The sequence below is a fragment of the Dryobates pubescens genome, chromosome 1, assembly GCF_014839835.1.
Source record: "Dryobates pubescens isolate bDryPub1 chromosome 1, bDryPub1.pri, whole genome shotgun sequence".
NCBI lineage: Eukaryota > Metazoa > Chordata > Aves > Piciformes > Picidae > Dryobates > Dryobates pubescens.
The window spans coordinates 37,755,031-37,767,528 of record NC_071612.1 but is presented as its reverse complement, the minus strand read 5'-3'; the positions used below and the strand labels follow the sequence as shown (position 1 = coordinate 37,767,528).

The 12,498-nt window shown below is 38.5% G+C and overlaps 1 protein-coding gene across 1 annotated transcript in view; it reads right to left on the bottom strand.

Annotated features, from left to right (window-relative positions):
- ARAP2 (ArfGAP with RhoGAP domain, ankyrin repeat and PH domain 2) overlaps nt 1-10,477 on the bottom strand; it is a 127,057-nt gene extending 116,580 nt beyond the window's left edge. Inside the window, exons 1-3 of the mRNA XM_009896550.2 lie at nt 9,552-10,477; nt 1,274-1,344; nt 237-316 (exon numbers count right to left, since the gene is read on the bottom strand). Coding sequence (XP_009894852.2) covers nt 237-316; nt 1,274-1,344; nt 9,552-10,471 — 1,071 coding nt within the window. The 5' untranslated portion in view covers nt 10,472-10,477. The remainder of the gene's footprint in view (nt 1-236; nt 317-1,273; nt 1,345-9,551) is intronic.
- Between the last annotated feature and the right edge of the window lie 2,021 nt (nt 10,478-12,498).

Sequence of the window (12,498 nt, the reverse complement as noted above, 5' to 3'; positions counted from 1 at the left end):
CAAAAAAAAAAACCCAACAATAAAAAACCCACACAACAATACAACCCAACAGACACCACAGCTTTCCTATTGCCTCTGTGTATTTACCTTCTAAACCATTTGCATGTACCTAAAAAGACAGAAAAGTAGCAGGAAATGGAAAAAAGCAGAGAAAGAAAGAATTAAAGGCAATGAAAACACATGACAATAAGATTAAAGTGAAGACAGACCATTTATAACCAGGCTTCTCAACTTACTTTAGCATCTTTAGTGTTGTCAGAAATAAAAGTTTCCCCATAAGGAGAGATGACAGGTGGCTTTTCTTCTGTGGAAGTTTCTTAAAGCAAAAGAAAAAAAGAGAGTCATACAGTGCAGTGCTCTACTAAAGCACTAACAAAATCAACAAGGGACACAGATTTTTCTGCTAGTGGTTTCTCTGTTCTCCTCAGAAAAAAAAAAAAAAAAATCAATTTTGAAGGGCAAGAAATAATTTCCCACTTCTTACTCAACTCCAGGCACCTTTTCCTACCCCAGACACTACGACAATGACTAGATAATTTGAATCTAACTTGCTATACAGGCATTCGTTTTTCCTATCCTGCATCTCACTACAATAAAACCCTGTTTGTTGCATACTCTTAGGACCAATAGCTGCAAAGTGTCTTATTCCGAATTAAAATACAAGCACAAAGAACCCCAACCCCCAAACACACAAAGCCTCATTTGTGCACCATATTCATTTTGTCACCAAGCATTTGCTTGTAATTAATATACATAACTTCGAACAAGACATAACTCTGGGATATCAAAGAACTTGTGTTTACAACTGACTGCACAAGACTTCTAAACTCTCCCAGTAAACCATTTAATACAATTAATTTCCTGTTATTTCCTGGAGCTATGAGCAGTAACAATTCAAGCAGCATTAGTCAGGAATAGATCTTTCATGAAAAAGCTACATGCTTAAGAAAAAAAACCACCAACCAAGCACAATCTGGATCTAAACTCAGAAACTCAAAATACTGGAGACTAAAGAAATAATAATAAATAAATGTCTCTTCAAACAAATGTGGCTTTAAGATTGGATTTGCTAAATTTCATTTGATTAGCTCATAACCAAAAACTTTAAAAAACACATTAGTGGTTAAATGGTCTGCAATTACAGACATCACTTTCTCCAAACTTTCCAGAAGCCCAGCATTTCTTAAAACAAGCAAGTGAATACTCATTTGAGACAGCTTCTGGTCTGAGCTTTGTTGTTCCTCAATATTCAAGATATAAATGCTTAACTCACTGTTTTGTGAACTTTGCCTCCCAGTGCAGGAAATATTTACAAGATCCACATTTCTTCTTCTCTGAAGGGAACTTGAACAAAACAAAGCATAAAATGAAAACATTAAGTGCAATTTCCCAGAAGTGAAGCAAAAACAACTTAATGCAGTGAAACTATTAACATTAGACACAAAAATAGACAGAGTCAGCTTCAAGTCTTGGGAAAATTTCTGATTTAAAAGTCACCCAATAACATGCTTCCTCCCCTTGATGTCACTGAACACCTCTGTGACCACAGACCCCGAGTTTGGTGGTGGTTTGGGTTTACAACTGGAGGTAAACACAGAGACCCACCACTCTTTCCCCTTCTTTTCCTTCACCCTGATTACCAATGACTGCATCTAAAGAAGCATGAACGATGAGAGTCTAATTTAAGCTCAAAGACAGCCTGGGCATGGCAATCCAGGCAAAAGATGCTCTGAAACACTGAGGAAGAAAAAAAAAATAATAAATTGCTGTAATGTTTTGATCTTTTCAGTTGATTTTTTTCCCTTTAAAGTTTTCAGTCCAAGACATGAAGGACACTGCAACTGTACATTTTGTAGATATAGAAAAATGTATCCCCACAGAAAGAATATTGGATTATTAGTGTTGTGCCAGCTCCTAAGAACAAGACAGGAACAAATATGCCTGAATTTGTACATGTCTAACCCATCTCCACCATTCTACCAGGCTGCATTAGAAATGTTTTCAGCCAGGCTCTGATCTCGTTCTGTAAAAATGAATAATTAGTAGCATTTCCTCTTCATTTCATTTTGTCAGCCTGAAATAAGCGATACATATCCTCATGCATCCTTAGAGAATTTAGCGACTGAAAAGCAACATTCAAGACCCCTAATTTTTATTTTTTTTTAAGTTTGCAGGTTCTCCACCCTTCAAAGCCAAAGGTAAGGTATGTTTTATTAAAAATATCCATAGTCATCGTTTTTGTTTCCCCCCAATGACATGTTTAGAAATTCCATTCTTCTAAGAGTTATCAAGTTATCTTGAAAACTTCAGCAGCAGTGTCCCGTGAAGTCTGATTGGAAGTACTCCAGCTTACGGGCAGGTGTTTCTCTATGTTAGAAGCATACATTTTTATGGACTACTATTTCATACAATGTTTAATCCATGCCTAATTATTAGATTCATTCCAAGACAGAAGTCACACCTTAAAAAGTTACGTGACATGTCAGCTCTCACCCAGGTTATATTAAGTTTCCCGCTGACAGGCTGACAGAGTTGGGGTTGTTCGGCCAGAAGAAAAGGCTCCAGGGAGACCTTCTAGTAGCCTTTCACTATATAAGGGGGGCTACAGAAGATCTGGAGAGGGATTTTTGACACAGGCTTGGAGTGTGACAGGATGAGGGGTGATGGATTCAACCTAGAAGAAGCTCAGTTTAGATGAAACATTAGGAAGAAATTCTTCCCCATGAGGGTGTTGAGACACTGGAACAGGTTCTCCAAAGAAGCTGTGGAGGCTGCAAGCGTGGGAGTGTTGACGATCATTTTGGATGGAGCTTTGAGCAAGCTGGTCTAATAGGAAGCGTGTGCCACTGCCTCCTGGTACAGGGTTGGAACTGGATGACCCTTAAAGTCTCTTGCAACCCAAACCAGTCTACCATTCTATGCTTTTGCAAAATTCTGGTTTTAGAAAACATTGAGTTTTGAGTAGTCAAGGTGGATCACGACCTAGCTCCCATAACTGTTTAATTCCTGAGCTGTAATTACAAAATCCACATAGCAAAGACTTTTTGAAGTTTGAGAAAGGTCCTTCTCACCTTCGACTACAACTGATGTAGTTATATCTACCGAAGCCACATTAACAAACTAACTTCATATGTTTGTACTTTGCTAATTTTGAATAACCTGGTATGCTTACCAAAAACCCAAACCAAACCAAAAAAACCAATCACCGATTTTTTTCAACACAGACCAGATTTTTTTTTTATTGTTAGGTTGCGATTTTTTTTGTGAGGCTATTAATAGCATTACCATAAATTAGAGATATAGATAAGCAACTTTGACTCAAAGAGCTTTTAAAATGATTACTTTCTTCCTTATGTAAAACAGAAGTGAGTCATTGGCTTAGTTTCAGGGTGGATGGATTTAGAAGTGGGTAATAGTAATAGCAAGGGGTGAAGACAAATACACCAGGAAATGAAAACTAGTAAGTCATCTTCTAGAGACCTAAGTTTTTTAATCCATGTATTTTTTCAAGGCTTGTGATTCTTTATTATGCTCCTGGATGTATGTACACACAGCAAGAAAACCTGCTAATAAGAGTATTGGCTTTTTTTCCCAGTAATAAGACCTTTTTGTCATTTCTGGAAAACAAAGTTCTAACTTATGTCAAGCAAAAGCTATCTCTATTTTTAAAAGAAATGAAACAAGTTCACTTTGAATATCTGCTTGAAAGGTTATGTGTAATAAACAACATATTTTTCAAGCTATAAAATGATAATTATTTGACAATGCTCCATAGGACAGAATAGTTAGGTAGTTATTTGTACCTGTCCTTTAATCCAGGACAAACTGAATACCTGGACTAAAAGACAGAAAAATACTGAAGGCTTCACTGGGGGGCAAATAAAACTGAAAAAACAGATAGTCTTATATCTACACCAATCTCTGACTTTAATCCTCTCCATGCTTAAATAGCTCTTCAGATTAATAATGTTCTGCTAATCACAAAGTGATTTTACAAAGATAGAGTAATAATTTCAATTAAATTATCACTCAGTTGCAACTGTGGGGATTAAGGGCCGTTATTTTCATATATGAAGAGGTACTTGATGTGGCTCTGCCTGTGGTTGTCTTCCCTTCCACCACACTTTTCTTACACATAAACAGGATGAAAGGGTGTGATGAGACAGCAAGTGGCCTTACTAAAGACTGAGAGACTGAAAAGGTGAGAGCCTTGCACTGGGCTGAGCTGGTTTGTTTGTGAGGTAACAGAAGTATATTGAATAAAGTAAGGGAAAGGGGTGAGAGCCAGGATTGAGCACTTCAAAGACTTGACTTGCTTCCATTTGCTGAGTTTTAAATGAATGAAGCTTTTGTTTTCAAGCTCATGCAAAACATGTTTTCTTTTCAGTCTCAAGAACTAACCCTCCCATAATGCAAATAGACAAAAGCTCTCTAAGCATGCTGTGTGAGAGCTTTGGCGTCACAGATTGCTTGAAGTAAATGCTGATGCTTGACCACATGGAAAGAGAGAGAGAGAGCAGCTTCTCTCTATTTAAAAATTTGCTGTGGGGCAAAACACAGAGTAGAGAGACACTTGGAGCACCAGCTGGGGTACCTCACTGCAGTCTTGATCACTTTCATGTTAAGTAATGGAGTCTGAAGAGTATCAGCACCAAGTGAGAAGTTTCAACTACAGCTTCTGCCTGAGTTGTGCCTGCCCAAGACAAGCATTGTTATCTGTTTATTTCTATTTCACTCCAGACTCAGCATATTTTCAGAATTACTTTTGGTCTATTTATTCTAATAAAGAATCAGAGGCATCTCCTCAGTAGATAATACAGGTAGCAAAGTTGGGGGATATAATAAAAACACTCTAAAAGCCTGAAATTTTACACGTGTAGAATTTGGTATAACAAATGTAGTCATGACCACAACATCAATCTGCCTCAGCTTCACCTTTGAACAGATGGCAGCTCAGAATGATGCAACAGTAGCTATTGCACCTGAGAGGGACTGCTAAATGACATGAAGCCAAGCATCCAAACTCTCTGAAGCTATCCTATATATAGAATAGAATAGAATTAACCAGGTTGGAAAAGACCTTTGAGATCATTGAGTCCAACCAATCATCCAACACTATCTAATCAACTAAACCATGGCACCAAGCACCCCATCCATTCTCTTCCTAAACACCTCCAGTGATGGTGACTCCACCACCTCCCTGGACAGCCCATTCCAATGGCCAATCACTCTTTCTATGAAGAACTTATTCCTAACCTCCAGCCTAAACCTCCCCTGGCACAGCTTGAGACTGCGTCCTCTTGTTCTGGTGCTGGCCACCTGGGCACACTCCTGGCTCGTGTTCATTTATTACCTTTAATCTTATGCTAAAGACATGTCAGTGGTTACCTCCATCCATTGCATTACTTTCACTATTTTGTCTTTAAAAGCCTCAGTTTTTCACTCCTGTCAGTATGGAAGAAGGAACTTACACAAAAAGTATCACAAGAGGCCCTGAAACTTCCAACTCACTGTGTTGAACCATTTGTTCTGTTCTACAAAATGGCTGGGAAACCACATGGAAAACTGAAGACTTAAATAGAGAATGCAGGGTCTCAGGAAGAGTGATGACTTTGTCTAATGAAGATCAATTCCCTTTTGGAAGATTATTTGCAATCCCCTTTAAAAATCCAGCACTTTTAAAGTGATCAATATTAATTCCGTATCAACAGAGAGGTCATAGAATCACAGAACTTTTTCTGTTGGAAAAGACCTCTAAGATCGAGTCCAGCCATCAACTTAACACCACCGTGGCCATTAAACCATGTGCTGCAGAGCCACGTTATGACAAGAAGGAAAAGCCTAGCTGACAAGAATCTAGTGTAACTAGACCACTTCAATACTCAGCTTGAACCAAACCACTACTAAAATCCACACCATTACTCCACTACCAAGAACATCACGTAATCATCACTTTTCTGTTTTTAATTCTGCATCCCTCAGCAAAGCCACATATCTCAAAGAAGGGGAAAAAAGCAAACAAAAAAACAGCTGAGAGCATGTTTTGTTACAGCCATGAGCCAGGAACTCAAGTGAGGCACAGAGAAGCAGAGGTAGTTGCCAGAGAGGCAAGCATATGATTAATAATAAGAAGTGACACAGCCACAGCACTACTAAAGGGCATGAGGAGAGCCACAGTACAAACTTCTTGTGCCAGAAGGCACAAAAGGTATCATGAGAAAAGCATTTCCTTGCATATAAATTTAATGACACATATCTGTGGAAGACTAGAAGGAAAGCTTGAGCTCCCCTTGATGATTTCAGCAGATTTTCTCTGCCTCCATGGAAAAACCTTCACACAGTCTAGTAAGGGTAAAACCATCATCTATCAACAAAAATTGGCTGAGACTGTTTGTCTGTGCAATTCTTTAAGACATTTTTTTCTGAGGTTAAAGATCATAGAATAGTAAGGGCTGGAAGGGACTTCTGGAGATCATCTGGTCTGACCCCGCTGCCAAAGCAGGATCACCTAGGGCAGGCCAGACAGGAACATATCGAGGCAAGCTGTTGTTTCAAACTTCCCTATTATTTCTTTGCCTCTAAAAGAATATTCAGCAAGGTTATCAGAATATTTCTATGAAACTTAAGTCCTGTTTCAAGTTGGCTTAGCCTTGATCTTCCTCAGACAGACTGCAACTTGTTCTTGAGGATTTCCATATTGTTGTAACTGGAGTATAATGATAGAGAAAAGATGAGCTGGAGCTCACACATCAAAATGGTGGGTAATGAAGTTAGAGACCCAGTCACCCATCAGGCACTAATGGACAAGGATTTGGAGTATTTACTTCCAGGTTAGGAAAACTACAAATAGAGCATATGCTCTCTACTGGATGGCTGTTTCTCAACAGATTTTAAGAGTACTCTCTGAGCAGCTAGTTATTGCTCTCTTTTAAAGATGAGGTTCCCATTTCAGCTCAGCAGGAACAGCTTTCTCGTATTGTGAAGGGATAATCACTCTATGAAAGTTAACTTAAAGCTACTCCTCACTGAAAGTTGTTTACATTCAAGTTCTGGTGATTTAGAAGGCACTGATGAAATATTTGTTAAGGCACATAAAAGTTGTTGCAAAGAATCTTGGCCCTTCCATCTGTTCAACCAACCAGTTGTATTCTCCTATTTAATACCGACTTCTTTTAGTAATCTAAAAGAGACTCACAAACGCTGGGAAAACTCTGCATTTAGGGCATGTATAAACTTGCTAATTATGTTTCTAACTGCTGAGATATGTAGATGAAAAAGACAAGAGAAATATAAAACACTCTCAGACACATCCCTTCCAGGCACTGCTAGTGGTTTTAAAAAAACAGAAAATTTGAGTAAAGAAAAAAAAGTGCTACCCAATGATTTGGATATGGCTACACCCACAACATTTTGCATATGCCTTTGAATGATTTTTTTTCCCTTCCCTGTTTTACACTTAAGCGGCATGGGGAGTATAAGATTATAGTTAGAATAAAAAAAAGTCACAAATTAAATTTGTGGGGGAAATAGTCTTTGTTTACACAGCCTGCAATGCTGTGATCAGCTGCACATTCAGTGTTTAATGTTTTTAACATTCAAACGCCATGACTTTCAGTAAGACATTCCTGGTGTTAAATTCTAACATCAGACTTTTTCCTCTACATTCCATCTTATTTTTGCCAAACAAGCTACAACTAATGCTTACTCAAGACAATAAGTGCTACTCGCTAATTTGTGGATTCAGGTTATGAACTCAACTATTCTGAAGGCAGAAAAATCCACACCCACATCACAAGAATATTTTGAAACAAACTCAAACTGTCCTGTGTAATTTATCATAACAAAGTCTGCTGGATTCTGTTCAATATTATCCTCATCAATCCAGCACAGAGCTATCCAATGATTCCATGCACTCTAACAGCCTCCCACATCATTCCTTTTTTCTTTCCCTTTTTCCACTTTTTTTTTCCCTGATATAATGCCTCAAAAATTTTTTTGTACTATAAGGACCTTTAAAAGCTAAAGGTTGGACAAGCCAACACCTTAGACCAGCTTACATTTTCTGAGTTAATAGTTAAGTAGCAGCCAGTTTAGAAAGTAATCTAAGAGCCATCTTGAAGAAAGTTCTTTTTTTTAGACCCACTTCAAAACAATTTTCTCCTCCACAAAATCATAGAGGCATAGAATGGTTTGGGTTGGAAGGGACCTTCAAAATCCCCTGCCATGGACAGGGAGTGAGAGTTCCTACTAGACCAGGCAACTCAAGGCCTCATCCAACCTGGCTTTTAACACTTCCACCTTGGAACCTCCACAACTTCTCTGGGCAACTTGGTCCAACGGCCTCACCACCCTCACAAGGAAGAGTTTCCTCCTCAGGTGTCATCTAAATCAAGCTTCTTCCAGTTTGAAGCCATTACCCCTTGTCCTGTCACTCCACACCTCTGTCAAAAGTCCCTCTCCAGCTCTCCTGTAGCCCCCTTTGAATACTGGAAGGCTGATAGCAGGTCTCCCTGGAGCCTCCTCTTCTCCAGGATGAATGAGCCCTATTCTCAAACATCCCATTCTAATTTAAAACATTTAAAAAAAAAAAATTACACATGAATGTTGCATGCTTTAAGGCTTAGACATCATATTCTCTTGTAATCATCTTGTTATGCATGCAACTGTATCAGACACATCTTGCTTTGTTTACAGGGTATCTAATCCATGCAATGCACAGAAGGGTTGTCTAAATTTTGCTCTGTATTTTAGAAGGAAATAAAGCCAACATTTGGAAGGTGCAGGTGTGTAAAACTTGCTAGATCTTTCTTACAAGTTACTTACACAAAATAATAAACTAGCATTTCCCAAGAACAGCATGTCTTGAAAGGTACAACTAAGACAACCTAAATATTTGTGTTTCACAGTAATTGTTGTCTCATTACAACAAAAAAAACACAACAAAAACCAACAACCAAAAAAACAAACAAACAAACAAACCCCAATAAAAATCAACAAGAACCAGATTTTGGTACTTTAAGGTGACATTTTATCCCTCTTGAAATCACCATTTTGGCCCCATTTTTCTGGGACGGATCAGCATTTCATGAGAAAGGCTGGAGTTACAGTCTAATTAGTATTACAAGCAATGTTTTGGTTGGGAAGAGATTCAACAGATTTTCTGTTACTTTTGTAACACTTCCGTATTTCCATTCCTCCTGGTCTTAGCATACAGATTAATTTTTAGCAAATGCTTGATATACTTGATCTTAACAAGGGCTATGTCTAAAGAAAGAAAGATTTCTTTCGCTGAGAACAAGGAGACGCAGAGATGATTGGAGAGGTTATAAAGGAGACACTGTTCTAAAAACTCCCTTTATACCCTCATTTGCATTTTGAACTTGCAACATGAATTTGGCAACATTTACACCAGGGTCAGTGTATTTAGAGCATGTTATAAAAAAAAGTCCACAACAAAATGACACTTAAAAACAAAAACCCAACTGTGAGAAACCCCAAACCATAATTTCTACAATGAAAGCAATTCTTGATTAGAAAGAAACAGCATTTACCTTGAGGAAGCTTGAACTTTACTCAATTCAGGAATTTCTGGTACAGGTCGATGCCTTAATATGAAAGATCTGCTCGCCCTTGGAAACACCTTCGTGCAGTTTTGTGCACAAGAATCGTATAAGTCATTGTCTATCATTTCTCCTTTAAACTTAAAGAATGGAGATTTTGGCTCACTGTCAGATAAATCATCATCTGCACACATGAGATGTTTGTTTTCATTGCATTTTGTCTCACATGAATAAGCAAATGAAGGAGGATCACCATGTGTCAAAGAGCCAGCCAAGTGCTCATCAGCTTGGTATGCAGCAGCTTCTTCCAGTGGTTTATCTGTCTGAGTATTTGTCTTAGTGTTTCCACTTAGACTGATGGCTTTGAGTATGCTGTCTGAATTCTGGTATAAACTAGAAAAATCTGAGCTTGTTAAGCTGTCATCATTTGCCTCTGATGAGTTTTGCTCTGCAAGTTCAAACCTTTCTTTATCAATGTAAGCTTTGCTAAGGTGTTCTGACAATGTTGCAGGTATCAAGCTGGGCCCATCTACACTTGAAGCACTTGCTGGAGACTCCTGATCTGAGGAGGAATATTGCTTCTCTTCTAGAGCTTTCAAGTCTTTGAATTTTAGATTTTCACAGAGGAGAGAATTTCCTTTCATTTTGGAAAGAGGGGTGTCTAACTTCTTTAGTATGGTGTCTAACTGCTTCAGTATCCTTCTGCGGTGCCCTGTAGGCAAGACTCCCATTTGTTGAAGCACGCTGTTATCGATTCCCACACAATCTGTCACAACGTTACAGCCATACTCCTTAAAGTTAGGCAAGTACTGCCCCAAGTTAATGTTGGCCAAAAATTCCCCAATATCAGTGCCGTTGTCAGTGGATGACATGATGGCAGCTTCATTCCGAACGTTGCCCCACACGGTCATCTAGAAATCAGGTCAGGATGCAACAAAGCCCCCTACATCTGGGGTGAGCCAGCCAGTGGAGAACATCCGTTTCTTCAGGATACTTCCTCAATTTTCTTCACTTCAAACTGATCTCTTGCAAGACTGCAAACCTACAGAAAAGAAAAAGTGCATTAAACAGATCTCCCACCTGAATTCACACTAATCTTGCATGAAATTCTGAAAGGCTCCCTGTCATTTCTGCAGTGATATTTGTAAATGGCTTATATATGAACATTTCAAAGAGGGTAAACAGCATAACCTCCATCATTTCATCTTGGCCTGTATAAAGAGAATAGAGAAATCAAAGTCTTAACTCAGCACCAGGAAAACAAATCTGAAAGCACAGAATCCCAGTAGTTAACATTAAGATGAACAGCTGAGAGATGAACCACTTGTCTACATACACACACTCTCATTGCATAGTATTGAGTATAAGGGGGAGGAAAAAAATTATCTAAGATCAAAGCTGGAACCCAAAGCTTTCCTATTCCCATGATAACACTAATTAACTACACCGTAGGGCTTCTGCTCCCTTATCTTCTGACCCTTATGCTTTTCCCAGCACAGAAATACACCTTCAATGGGGAAATGGAAAAATGACTGGCTAGAGCATCCTATGTGAACTGTGGCTTTAAGCCCTCCCAAACTGAGAATCCATCTAAACAAGTACATGAGCAACAATTTACAATGGTAGAATCACTTTTGTGTGTGTGTGAGAGAGAGAGAGAAAGGGTCTTAATTATTTAATTGCTTAAATAACTACAGGCAGAAAGCTATGGAGGTGATCAAAACACATCCTGCAGATCAGGCCTTTCAAAGAACCCTCACAGCTCAAAACAAGAAACAACTACGAGCTTTTCAACTCTGTCAAGGAAGTAGTTTTCCCTTGGCCATTAGCAAAGGCGTAACCCCATAGGCAAGCTTTGGCCTACACACTTGGAATATTTGGTATCTGAAATGCCCATGACAGTTTTGGTCAGTATTTTCCAGTATTTTCTCCAGGTCCCACCTATCTCAGTTCTTTCTTTCAGGATCATATCCAGATTCACGATTTACAAAATCCCATGCAGACAAAACACTGCTCTGAAGGTGTTGGAGTCAGCCTGAAATTGCATCCCTTTAAAGAAGATTTAAGAGCAGCAGCAGCCAACAGGTTTTTTCACCTCCCTCTTCCTGTATACAGAGTAATTTGGCCTTAGGAAAACCTGCCTAGCAGTTGTCCTGGCATGCAGGTACTAGCCTTAAGCTGCCTGGAAAAGAAAGAACAGCTTCAGTAGAACAGCCTAAGACTTAAGTAGCAATTATAAAGAAACAAAATCTTATTGTGGTAGGCATTGATACCTCCTTCTTAAAAATATCTCCTGACAAAAATATCTCCTCACAAAAAGGGCACTACCTATGATCTAGAACTGAAGTTTAAGAGATGGCCTGCTTTTGTTTTGTAAGAATTCCTCTTATAAAGGATACAAGCTCTTCCCATATGAGTCCCCCAATATCTTTTCAATAACTAAGTTGTTATTCAGAAAATCAGTCATAAATAAACCTTTATGCCCCTCTTCAGTCCCCAAAGCCACATCAAATAAATATAAATCTAAACTCATGCACTGAATGGAGCACAACTGTTGCTAGTGGTGACAGTACTTTATTATGAAGGCAAAAGATATTATTAAATAACTAACTCAATCACTGGAAGTCTCTTTGTAAATACCTTTACTCCTCCTACACTTTTTAAAAAGTGGTAATCAAAACAGGGAAGAAAATCTCTTGGTACTTGAACCATATGTGGCATAAGAAGAAAGGGGGAAAAAAAAGATGAACAAACATACATTGTTATGGAAGATGTAAAAATGGTCATAGCACACTTGCTATAAATATTCCACTACTTTAAATAAGTCTTTGGATTCTTGCTAATCTCTTTACCTTCATTTTGGGAGCAGTGTTTTTATCAGCTCTAACAACTGTCTACAAGTCTGAAAAACTACTTATTATCTTGAATGTGAAATTCA